The following is a 13,217-nucleotide window of genomic DNA, read 5'->3' as shown; positions in this document are numbered from 1 at the left end:
AAAATTATTATATGAAATTACCTAAATATTTTGCAAAAAAAAATATTTCTTGACACCCAACTTACATATTTGACCATTAAAAAGAAAATTAAAATTTGGTAAAAATTTTTTTATTTGACAACCAATTTCAGTTTTTGGAATAATGCAAAAATATAAGAACTAGAAAACTGTAAGAACCGATTCTCTAAAAAATTTTTGAGATGCAAAGAACTTTAATTTAGAATTAAGTGTGTTTATTTATTATTATAATATTTTCAGTTCTTTTAGCAGCTCTGTGTATTGAGAAAGCGATAGAATTTCTCAATACACAAAATTGCTAAAAAGCGACTCTTTAACTAAGTAAAAATTTAATTGGGGAACTCATTTGAAATTATTGAAACTTAGAGGACTAATTCAACTAAGAAGGTCTGTGTACTGTTGACTGTTGTACACATATTGGATATTGTCAGAAGTAATGCTATGAGCTTGAAGTGTTTTATTTTACTTCAGTATTAATTCAGCTTTAATAATAGAGCAATAAATTTGAATGAGCTTTCGAGAACCTAAATATAATTACACAGTTTTGTTTATGTCATTGAATGAGGGAAAATACTGCTACTGCTATGTCAAATTAGAAGAGAAACGATCGGGACCCTATTACATCAACCACTTTTACTTTTACATTTTAAGTTCTTAGCAATTAACTTTTTTTTATTAAATATAACTCATTAGTGTTTTGATTCTGGGTGCAAAATAATGTTTTCAAATATTTTAATTAATTGATTAAAAAAATGTAAAAAGCGGTGGGGATAATATGGCCCTTGTTCTTCAACTAATCGATTAAAAGGGTATTATAAAATTTTATGAATTTGTTTGTTTTCTTAAAAGTTTGTCTTTCGATCACTGAGTATTAACATTATTTTGAGAATAATGAGTACCGGACACACGTATGGCGTTGTATTTCTCTGAAATGAACACCAGCAGCTGAATGTTATGTAGAACAACTATGTATAAACATATTAAAAACTTAGGTTAAAATAAATTTGAAATACACTGTCGTGTAGAATATAATTTTTAATATTGAAAACTTCTTGTAGTCTACCGGTTGTTTTACACCATTGATGCTTGAAAATTTAAAGCTAGAAATTCAGCACAAAAAATTATTTTAAGTTAACGAGCAAAAACAAAAACTAAGTGCTCTTTTAAAATATTAAAAATTTTAAAAATCATCTATACATTTTAATTTTTTGTCATTATTAAAAATTTTGAATTTAATTCATAAGAAAATTTTCTGTTGAGTAAAAAATTAAAGAAAGATAAAAAAGAAAAATCAATTTTAAATAATTCCAAACTATTATACACATTTGTTAAATCCCTGATTTCGATCTTTTGCAAATAATTCAAAATTTCAAGAGAATATTGGAAATCCAGCATTGAAAAAAGAAGACTTCAACTATGTCCATTGAAAATAAATGTTTCAAATGCAATGAAATTATTACAAATCGTGTTATAAGTGCATTGGGAAAATCATGGCATCCAGAACATTTTACATGTAAAGAATGTAAGGAACCAATATCAGATTTAACATTTTATGAAAAATTTGATGAACCAGTTTGTTCCAAATGTTTTCTAAATAATTATTCAGATATTTGCCATGGCTGTAATCAACCAATTAAAGATAGAATTATAAAAGCCTTGGGACATACTTGGCATGAAAATCATTTTATTTGTAATGGAAATTGTGAAAAATCATTATCAAGCTCTACATTTTATGAACGTGATGGCAAAGCATATTGTAAAGAAGATTTTGAACAAATGTTTGCTGAGAAATGTTATGGCTGTACTAAACCTATAACTGATAAAGCTTTAATTGCTTTAAATTCTAGATGGCATAAAGATTGTTTTAAATGTAAAAGATGTGATAAAACTATAACAACAAATACTTTTGCAATCGAAGATAACAATCCAATTTGTACTTTTTGTGCTGCTTGAAGAGTTAAAAACGGTAAATGCAAATTTTAATACCCAATATTGCGGGTTTTTTACTAAAATTATTAATTGTTTTTCCAAATAACATTGGTGATTTAATTTTTACACTTAAAATTAATTTTAATTAAAAATTTTAAAAGGATTTCTTTGAATTTATTGATATTGACATGGAATTGAGTAAAATTTATTTTAGTATTTAGCAAAATTATTGCCGATTAAGATCACAATTAAAAGAATCCTATAAAAAATTCATAAATGTTACAAAATTTAAAGTTTCTCAAACTTATTCCACTAACATCGTAATTGGTTTTTGCCAATTTATTTCGCGGTTGCAGGGCAATCAGAATTATGTTATTGTAAAAATTTAAGAAATTTCAATTTTATTATTTCAGCTCAACTCGGAAAACCCAGAAAAGTAAATTTCATATCATTCTTTTTCATTTAAAGAGCATATCTATACCGGTGTTGTATAAAAATTTACTTTTTAGCACTTTTCCAAAAAATTTTTTGAAAAAAGTGCTTATTAGTTTCACTCTGTCCGTCCGTCCGTCTGTCCGTGTGTCTGTTTACAAAACTTCTACATCTTTGAAGATAGAAAGCTGAAATTTTATATGTATATAGATCTTTACTACAAACTTACATCCGTAGAACAAAATTTTTACCTATCTCCCCCCCTCTAGAAGTTACACCCCCTCAAAACCTTATAAATGGCTTTTTTTAACTATTTGTTGCAATGAAACCATAAGCATTTTTGAAATTTTGCAAACGCAGAAAGGCAGTGGCTTGCTTCCCCTAGCGTAGTATACTATAGTTAAACTTTAGAAAAACAAAATGGCCGTTCAAATTTACCGTTATCTAAAGTCCTTTTTTTCCAAATTTTTGATGTCGTTTTTCTTAAAGGCCCCAGCACGTAGAAGCTTGAGCTTTTAGACATTAACAAATAGTTCATTTCGTTAGAAGAAAATTTTTTTCCATCTTCACCCCTTGTGACTTCAAAAATGCAGTAAAAACGTATTTGCTACAATGTATCATATTCAAAAATGTATTATAAAAGCTCTTGACGTTGTATCATATTCAAAAATGTAAAATAAATGTAGTGGATACGTAAAATAAAAGCAGAGAGAGTAGCGAAAAAATTTAGGCTGCATTTTATATACATGTCATAAATATGTTACCAGTGTTAAATAATAAATAAACAAAAGCTAATTTTTGACAGAAAATTGTAAGCCGTCCAGTTTTTTTCTAAAATTTAGTATAATGAGCTATTTTTTTTTAAACTTTGGTAACGTTCATTATGTAAAAGCAAAAGTAATATTTTTGTGTGTGACATTACATTTTTATATTCTAATTGAAAGTTTTCAACAACTTTTGTTACATTTGGATTTGTTCTTTGAAAATGGAAGAAGCAGGGTAAGCTTTAATAATTTTCTTTACAGATAAATATTCAAATATTATTCTTCTTGTAAATTTCAGAAATAAGAAGTGGACTTTTGAACAAAAGAAGTTACTAATTTCCATAAGGTTATCTTATGAGAAAGAATTTATTTCTAAACGAAAAAAAAACAAAGCCCTGTGGAAAAAAGTCTTAGAAGACATATTAAAAATAGATCAAGAGTTTCCTTTCAATGAGGATGAGATCTATAAAAAATTTTTAAATATTATGGTTACATACAAAAGAATAAAAAGGCGGAACCATACTTCTGGAGCAGAAAGCACCTCGTGGGAGTATTTCGACCAGTTGGACGAAATTTACGGAACCCGAAGTAACATTTCTGTTCCTTCATATATTTTAGATTCAAGTTTGCAAGAATCAATAGAAAATATTCTTGAAGATACTGGTACTTCTTCATTTGAAGAAAGTACTAATTCACCTGCCGCAACCACTGCAACCAGAAGACGTCGTAATGAAATTTTGGAATTTTTGGAGAAAGAGGCTGCTGAAGATAAGAGAATGATGCAAGAATTATTAGATTTAGAAAAAGCAAAACTTCAAAAAATGGAACAACTCGAAAGAGATAAAATAGAATAACTAAAACAATTAACAGATATTTTCAAAGCGTATTTCACCAAGTAATACTACAAAAGTTAATTTTTGTATAAAATTTGATTTTGTCTTCGAATTAAAGTCAAAGTTTTGTGGTTTTTTTTTTTTTTCTACATGTGATTAGAAGTTAACTGAAATGTGATTTAAATTAATGTGTTCATATAAAATAATTTAAGATTTTCATAATTAAAAAATTTGATTTGCTCAATGCATATGAAATTTTCTAACTGTAGTAATTTTTAAACTTTATTTAATACTTAAGTTAATGAAATGTTTTTTTGTTTTTAATTAAGAATAAGACTGTTTTGTTTGGGTTCATAGAGATAAGAGTTTATTCATAGATACCTGAATTAAAAATTATGAATTAAAACTAGAAAACTGTTTATACTGAGTACAAATGTATATATTAATGTGTATGTATAATAAAAAAAAATGAAAACAAAATTAAAAATGGTATTTCAATTTTAAATTTTACCAATTTTAAGCACAAATTAAATTTTTCAATCTATTTCTTTTATTTACAGCTTCTGTTTGAAAATCAAGTATACTGGATTCGGCAGTATCAATAGCATCAGCATCAGTTTCCACTTCGCACATATCATTTATGGTTACTCTTTCGTTATCAATAATAATATTGTGGAGTACAATACTTGCCATAATTATGGTCTTTGATACCTTTATATTTTGTAATTCTAGATGATTTAGCATCCTCCACTTTTTTTTTAAAATACCGAATGCCTGCTCTACAAACACGCGAGTAGAACTTAAAGCGGTATTATATTTGCTCTCACATTCGGTGAGAAATCCATTTTCCTTAAAAGGTACCATCATATACGTTTGCAACGCATATGCGCCATCACCAATTAAATGGTTGTCTAGTGGAACAACGATGGAACCTCAAAATAAATACAAAAATATAAATATATCTTTATAAACATGTTCATATTTATTTATGAATTCAGAATATTTACCATTCGTAATTGCCTCTTTTAACGGACTTGCGTTCCACATAGCCGCATCATGGCAACTGCCGGGATAACCGACAAATGCGTCTATAAATTTCATTTGGCTGTCAACTACTCCCTAGAATTTATGAAATACGTATTTTTGTAAATTAAATAAATGAATAAAAAATTTTACCTGCACAAGGACTGAATAAAAACCCTTGCGATTATAAAAGCTTATTGGATCTTTTATAGGTTTGCTAATTCGTATATGCATACCATCAATGCATCCTATGGTGTTTGGCAAAGGACGGCAGCGACTATTTTCAAACCCTTCAATTATTTGTCTTTGTGCAGCTTCACTTCGAGGGAATTTGATAACTTTACCTTTCAGTTTGGCGATTAATCGTGTTATTTTAACAAAAATATGGTAGGCTGTTCCCTGTGCTATTCCAAACCGGTCACTAACTTCTCTGAACGTATTATTGTTTGCCAATTTCCATATGGTAACAAGCAAACAATATTTCAGCGGAAAACTTGGCCGACCGATCTGGTTTGAAACAAATGATGGCTCTAACATGTTATATATGTACCACCTAAAAGTATTTACAAATTCAAATCTATGCTTAGTTGTTAATGTTTGAATATACACTTACTTCAAAGGTAGCTGTACTCATTCGAAAATGACTGAAAAATACGTCATCAGGATATTTTTGAATAATTTGGTCGAAATTTATTATTTTTGGAATTTTCCTTGTTAGTTTGTTTGGTTTTACAATATTACAAAGGAGAGCACATCTCTTTTTTCTTCTTTTGTTTAAAATTTTTTTAATTTCTATTAAATTGCTGTTTTGATTAAAGCTATTGCAATCCAATAAATTTAAAAAATTCATTATTCATTTATTTTTAATTTTACTCTGAAAAGATTAATTTTATAATATTATTGTTTTTAGAAAACTGTTTTTGAAAATTACTAAACGTCAAAAAGTTTATAGATCGTCAAATTCATGTTCAAAAAGGTAGTAAAAGCTTTCGTATTTTTAATACAACGCAGTGGTATTAAAAGCTTTGCGGCGGTAGTAAAACTGTATTAAAACTGTTTTAAAACTTTTTGTACTGCATTTTTGAAGTCACAGCCCCTCTCAAGTTATCGCCTCTTGAATTTTGTAAAATTTGAATTTTTAACACCATATATTTCCGAAATCGCAAGTTTTTTCAAATTTCTATAAACGCAAAAAGCTAACGGTAAATTCCATGATATTAAAAAATATAATTATTATTCTTAACTCACACAATTAACCCTTAAAATCGAGCATTATTTTAACCCCTTTTTATATTAATTTTTGCTTTATTTCAAAGACTGCATATGTATATGCGTCATCCTAAATATATGCAATCCTAGAAATAGTTTTAAATTTGAATGAAAATAATTTTAATAGTGTGGTAGGTATACATAGCCTGTATTTAAAAGCAGAATTTTCACTTGTTGAAGGGAATAGTGCTACAATACAAACCATTGGTTTGACCCAACTTTATTTATTTCATACACATACCCTGAAATGAAGTAAGACACTTTTTTTCTGGTATTTTTTTGTGATAATCAAGGACGAAAGAGGCGAAAGAGGCGAAAGAGGCTGACACCAGTTTCACAAGTCAATCGACGTTTATTAAAGATCAAATTAACATTAGTTTTTAAAATGAACTAAATTTTATTATTTATTGTTGCATTTATGTAACTCTTGCGATTGAATACTCCATTCCTGAAGTTTGCAATTTTATTTTTAAAAATACTATAGTGCGAGCGGCTTGTTTCTCCCTCTATAAAAAAAATATGATGTCGTAAAGCAAGAATCTGTTTATTTGGATTGCTTTATTTCCTAACTTAATATGAATTACAGTTAACTTAAGAAGCTTAAGGTCGTTTGAAATTTATAATTATACTCGTAAATACATAAAAGATATGACAACTAATGAGTTAACATTAATTTTTTGCAAATATTTCTGTTGAACGCAAAATGAAGACAATGTCGTTATAAAATTTACTTCTACAGTGACAACAGAGAATTTGTAAATTTTACGAATTCTTATTATGAAAACTAAATTTCTTATGAATTTTCGGAACTTAAGCGTGTCTTTAAATAAAAAATATTGTCATAACAATCGCGTTTTGTTGTACATTATCCGAATATAGTTTTTTAACATTGTTCTGCTATATTTTCGTTGAATTCATTAATATAAAAATATTAAATTAAAAATATTTATTTTTAGATTTTAAAGGAAACCTCATTACTTTATTTACATTTTATTCCATTTTCATATTTCTTCATATTCTCGTATGCTGTACTCGAATTAAATATCAACAAGTAAGAACGTTTCAGTCGGTATAAACCGATTGAATTATACCCTGCACCTTTCGTTATTGTGTAGCAATTACTCGAACCTCTGAAATCATTCTATAGAAACTTCACGAACATGTCTGACATATAATTGGACATCCGACTGCCAAGTTTCATGAATCTGACCTTATAATTTTTCCAAATATTTAAAATTAGCTTCTGGAGTTGTATGGCAGGTACCCGAACCTGTCAAGTGATTCCTTTAAAACTTCAGAAATATATTTAACCTATAATTGGACACATGACTGCCAAGTTTCATGAATCTGACTTTATTATTTTGCCGAATATAAAAAATTTACTGTTGGAGTTGTATGGCAGCCACCCGAACCGGTGCAGCTATCCCATTGTAATTTTTAGAGCATGTTTAGAATATCATTAGACACATGTATACAAAATTTTATATTTATAGCTTTATTAGTTTTTGAAATATTTAAAATAAACTCTTGGAGTTGTATGGCAGCTACCCGAACCCGTTGTGCGACTTAGTCCAATAACAATAGGGTTCGTCCTTGGCACAAAAGAAAAAACTTGTGAAAGTTTGGTGTCGATTGCATTTTTTTTTGAGTTATCGTGCGATCGGACGGACGGACGGACGGACGGACGAACGGACGGAGATGTCTAAATCGACGCAGAATTTTACGCTGAGCAAGAATATATATATATGTCCATACCGCAGATGACTGCTTCAAGTAGTTAGAAACTCCATACCAAAGTTAATATACCCTTCACGAAGTGCAGGGTATAAAAACAGGATTCCTTTAAATAATAAAAGTAAATGGTTCTGTTTTTAATAGGAATTGAAGTCGAACCTTCCGAATCTTATTTTTTGCAACTGTATATTTTAATAGTACAAATATGATATATACAGGGTGTCTGAAAAGTTTCCGTGTATTTTGGAAATACTAATTTTTCTCGTTAAATTCCGTTTTTTTTCAAATTTGGTTTGAAGTAGTACCTGTTAACTGTGTCTTTATTTTTTGTTAGCCTAGAAATAAATCGTGATAACAAGCGCATTAGACCACAGTTCAAAGCGCCTACGGGCATTTATTACTGCAAATGGAGCTAATTTTGAGCATTTGATGTAAATTTTTTATGGAATATTGTTACTACTACTCTAATAAACGTGTCTGACCAGTTAACAATGTTGATTTCTTCATCCATGCAGCAGTTTTAAGCTGTAAAAATACTTAAAAAAAAAAGTACGGGAATTTTTAATACACCCTGTATTAGTGTATAATATAATATTGTACCCTTAGTTGTTAAGATTTTAAAAATAATTATTCGTAAATTTTTGCAATAATTTTAAAAGAACAGTTCATAAAATTAAAGGATCGCGCTTCCTAACCCGACGCTCGTTACACGACATGTTTATAAATTTGGATCAGGCGAAATCGGTTTGTAAAGTAGAGCATTTCCAACATAAATCTTTTTCTTTTTTTTCAAACAAAATCTCGAAGGAATTAGTCTTAGAACAGGAGTAGAAAAAAATTCCTTATATACTGGTCAAATTCCCTTAAAACTTCCTTTAAAAACTGCTCAATTGACACAATAAATTGTCGAATACATAAATACTTTTTAGGTATTTTGAAGGATAACGTATATTAGAAGAAAGGAGGTGGGAGGTAGATAAAAACTTTATTCTTCTTCTAGAAACGGGCTTCTCGAAATATCTATTTATGTATAAATTTATTAAATTAATAACAAAGGCAAGCGCCAACTGACAGACGGAAGAACAGAGTGAAAGTAAACTAATCACATTTTTTTCTCATTTTTGCTGTTAATTGTGTTAAAAATGTTAAATTAATATTAATATTAAGTATACAGTTGTATCTGTATTCTTAATATTTCGCTATAAAACAAAATATAAATTAAAAAAAAAAAACATATTTTTAATTAATTCTGTAAGGAATATTCTTAATTCCATTTCGAATAAATAATAATAATAAAAATTATTGTTAAAATCAAAAATTCATAACGCCATACAGAAAATTAATGAGCAATAAAAAAAATCTATATACAATAATTTTATTCCACATTTTCTCTTATTGTCAATTTAAGAGTAGCAGACGAAAGTATTCTAAACATGGAATATTTTTACTATTTTAAAAAATACCATTTACCATAAATGTTTGTTTAGTTTCTAGTGTAGATTTCTATTTTAGTACGGGTTCTTAAAAAAAAGAACCTTAAAATAAAAATAATAATTTCTTGGCTTACAATGCTCTTTTTAGACAACTACAATTCAATTAGTTTTTGAGTAAAATGAGTTTAAAAAAATTTTGAGAGGTTATTTTCACTTCATTATTCAAACAAACGCTTGGTTGTAGATTGCTTAAAAATTTTAAGCTTGTAACTTGTGAAGAGTAATTTGAAATTACGGTTGAATTGTTAAACTCAACATTGTTGCCATTATTTCATTTTCACCCTATACAAATTTAAGAAAAAGAAACAATAATCAGTAATGTGGGAACTTTTTCGACTGTATTCAGTTTGTAAGAACATTCAACTTTAGAGTTGCTTAAAGATCACAATTAATGTACGATGAGCAAAGAAAATGGGAAAGAAATTTTAAATATCTAAGAGAAAATTCCACATTGTCAGTCTATATTGTAGCAAGTGTTCTTTCTATACTTAGCTTCATTTTTAGTTAACCTAATGAGCAATAAACTGTAACGGAATATATAATTTAAGTAACAAAGATGTTATGAAAGAAACACCCTTCAAATTACTGAAAACATTATAATAACTGGAAATCAATAAAAATGGTATTTATCTGAAAAGGATATTGAGCCGACCATATTCCACAATTTATTATATAAAATATAAAGTCATTTTATTGGTATTTTTAAAGATCTTTTACGCTTGCATTTTAAAAATTTTCACATATTAAAAAATTATAGCGAAAATTTTTAAAAATTTCCAAATCACAATCATCGAAATGACAATTTCATTACATGATCAATCAGTCATTTGTGTTCATTTATGTATATATATTTATGTGTGTCATGATAACAGTCTATATATAATTATACATGTAGGTATTAAAGCCGAATTCTTAGAAATTTAGCTCAGAAAACTCTTTTTAAACCTTATTTTTAGTCTTATTCTAATAATGTAATCTGATTTTCAAAAAACTAAGAAACATTTTATATGAACATATTAGAGTAAAGGAGCAAAACTATTCATTAAATAAGCTTCTTTTTAATTAATATCAAACATTCTATTATAGGATTAAAATACAAGACTTATAGTAAAATGACGTGCTTAAATCTATATGAACGAAATACAAAATAACAAAAAGTAATTTACAAAAACCATACAGTATTGTACAACAAATCCATAATGATTATTTTTTAACATGAAAGACAATATTCTTCTAGCCACATCCTTAAACAGACAACACTACAATAATACCATGTTCGTGTCGTATAACAACAAAATTTTTATATCTTTATTCGTATACAATGCACTGCAGACAATTCTTCCGATGCTGAATTTAAAATATTACAAAGCTATCAGAAAATTCGTAGAAATCTTAAAAATCTATGGAATGTTTTACATTTCAAAAATTGCAAAGTCAAGAAATAAAATTACAGAAAAAAAAAAATAATAATAAGAAAATGAAAAACAAAAATTTTAAAATATATAAAATACCTTGGCTGGCTCTTCTTAGAACATGTCGTGTCGTTCTTAGTTGATTTCTTTATTTTTTTGTTTGCATTTACTTTACTTACCTTTAAAATAATTTTGTTCATATGTATACAAGTATTTTATACTAACATTATTTTGATATTGTTTTAAACTTGTTAAGTAATCAGCAATGCGAAAATAAAAAGTTAAAAGCAAAAATCTAAACTTCTTAATAAATAAAACACAAGAATAATGTTTAACATCTTATATTTTTTGAAGTAATCATACACAACCGAATTCGTATACGTATGAACATTGTAATTGTACACGGGATAGAGTCATACAATTCATCCATATGTATATAGGTATATGAGATTATGTACAATAATATTGTTTGATTCAAGTATCGCAAAATATTTTTTATGTTTTGTAATTTTTTTTGTTGTGTTTCTTTTGTTTCAATTGTTCGAACGACATGACTAGAATTCCAATACAAATGAAATTTATGTGCGAATGAAAAATAACATTTTCAACATATTTAAACACATAAGTACACGAATGTATGTAGGTGTTACATATTGGCTCTTAAAAGTAATCATATCAAAAGTTAAATACAATTTTTATTTTTTTTTTATATTTTTACTTAAATTTGATTTTATGATTTTATTTTAATGTTAATAAAAGGATTTAATATTGGTTTATTTGAAATTTTTTATGTAGCTAGGACGCATGTATTACACTGTTGGGTATTGGACACTGCCGATTATTAGAATAGGCTTAGAATAGAATAAGATTTTGTTGGAATAGGAATCGCATATATTCCTTACTAATCTTATAATAATTACAATTGGAATAAAAAGGGATGTAAAGCAATATTTCAATAATAATCTTGAAAGTATAAGCAGAAAATTCTGTACGGAATTAGAGCTTTGGCAGGAATGTAATTTTTAGTCTTGCAATTACAGTTTGATTGCAAATTAATTGAACGCACACTAAAGCAATTAAACTATCTGAAATTACTAAATTACAATCAATTTGTAAAAAATTACAAACTGTTTGATTGCTTAATTGCATACGATCAAACAATTGCATGTGTTCCGTCTTGAAACACCTATTGACTGCAAATTCAAACAGTTGCAAAACTAAAAATTGCATATCTGTCACAGCTCAAAATGTATTATATCGATGTTAAACTGCAAAGATATAATAAGTAATTTTTGATATAATACGAGAAGGTAAAAAAGAAACTTTTTGTATGGTACAGATTTGAGTGGCGTACGTGTATTAATTTGTGAAATAATACTTTCAAAACAATGTTCAATATGAAATAAAGATACTCATTGCGCAAAATAATTGAACTCCTATTTTCCGGTGTTCATTACATATGCTTTCTTTGAAAACATGGAGATCCAGCGCTGTATGGCGTTGCTATAATTAACTGGCTTGCTTTTGCAAATTTTGTAAATTTTCAAAACGCTCTCCTATCAAATTTTAAATTTGTTACTTAGCATATCTTTGCCAATACTTAGCATAAGTCAAATCTTATCAATAAAATGTAGTCCGAATTGCTAAAACTATTGACTGATGTCTTTTGTTGTGACAACTTATGAGTCTATTATTGTAGTAATCATACGAGTAATGCTGAATATTTATTGTTGTCTAACATTCTAATTTAATTAAAACTTCTTACAATAAATATTTTTTATTCATATTTGTATTTTACCTTAAAATGCAATTTTAATTTGTATACAAAAAATTTTCCAGAAAATATTAATATTCAAAATATTGATTTAAAAATTCTAAAATTGTGATATCAATATGAATTAAAATTGTATTTGAATTTTATTTTTATGTATTTGTATTTGTAATTTATGCCAAATTTGATTTCATATTATTCCTTTTTCATAGTATGTTATAACAATATCTGAAGTCCTATTATAAAAATAAATATTTTTATCTTGCATAAAAGAACTCTCTACAATATTTCTTATACAAGATTAAATGAGAGATTTGATTTAATTAAAAGCCTTAGACATAAATTCATCTTATAAATCAATGTAATCAATAGATATTATATAACGTATATAGAAGGATGTATAAGGATTTTATCACAAAAAAAATTTTTGAACTGTCTTGTTAAAATATTTTGTCACTTCAATAAAATTTTGAGTAAATTTGTTGCATTGAATATTAAAATCCTGTTCAATGTTGAATTTCATACATATTTATGTATAA

General features: G+C 27.2%; 2 protein-coding genes across 2 annotated transcripts; one reads left to right on the top strand and one right to left on the bottom strand.

The window, feature by feature from the left end:
* The first annotated feature begins 1,434 nt into the window (after positions 1-1,434).
* Positions 1,435-1,971, top strand: LOC129618640 (transforming growth factor beta-1-induced transcript 1 protein-like). Its single transcript, XM_055533505.1, has one exon. It carries the CDS (start codon positions 1,435-1,437, stop codon positions 1,969-1,971), a length of 537 nt encoding a protein of 178 aa, XP_055389480.1.
* Positions 1,972-4,450: 2,479 nt separating this feature from the next.
* On the bottom strand, positions 4,451-5,647 carry LOC129619130 (putative nuclease HARBI1). The gene is made up of 3 exons (XM_055534222.1): positions 5,153-5,647; positions 4,984-5,095; positions 4,451-4,908 (listed from the first exon to the last, which is right to left on the bottom strand). The coding sequence occupies exons 1-3, from the start codon at positions 5,534-5,536 to the stop codon at positions 4,493-4,495; spliced, it is 912 nt and encodes a 303-aa protein (XP_055390197.1). The 5' UTR covers positions 5,537-5,647; the 3' UTR covers positions 4,451-4,492.
* Between the last annotated feature and the right edge of the window lie 7,570 nt (positions 5,648-13,217).

Source organism: Condylostylus longicornis, unplaced genomic scaffold, assembly GCF_029603195.1.
Source record: "Condylostylus longicornis isolate FDR11 unplaced genomic scaffold, ASM2960319v2 ptg000010l, whole genome shotgun sequence".
In the NCBI taxonomy this organism is placed as follows: Eukaryota; Metazoa; Arthropoda; class Insecta; order Diptera; family Dolichopodidae; genus Condylostylus; species Condylostylus longicornis.
The sequence above is the reverse complement of the archived record's forward strand: the minus strand, read 5'-3'. Positions and strand labels throughout refer to the sequence as shown.

What these genes read in the sequence shown, in the direction of transcription:
- LOC129618640 (XM_055533505.1), top strand. Translation starts at nt 1,435, where the DNA reads ATGTCCATTGAAAATAAATGTTTCAAATGCAATGAAATTATTACAAAT.
- LOC129619130 (XM_055534222.1), bottom strand. Translation starts at nt 5,536, where the DNA reads ATGTTAGAGCCATCATTTGTTTCAAACCAGATCGGTCGGCCAAGTTTT. An exon ending in TTTATTCAGTCCTTGTGCAG is followed by an intron (nt 5,096 to 5,152) that starts GTAAAATTTTTT and finishes CATAAATTCTAG; the next exon opens with GGAGTAGTTGACAGCCAAAT. An exon ending in AAAAGAGGCAATTACGAATG is followed by an intron (nt 4,909 to 4,983) that starts GTAAATATTCTG and finishes ATTTATTTTGAG; the next exon opens with GTTCCATCGTTGTTCCACTA.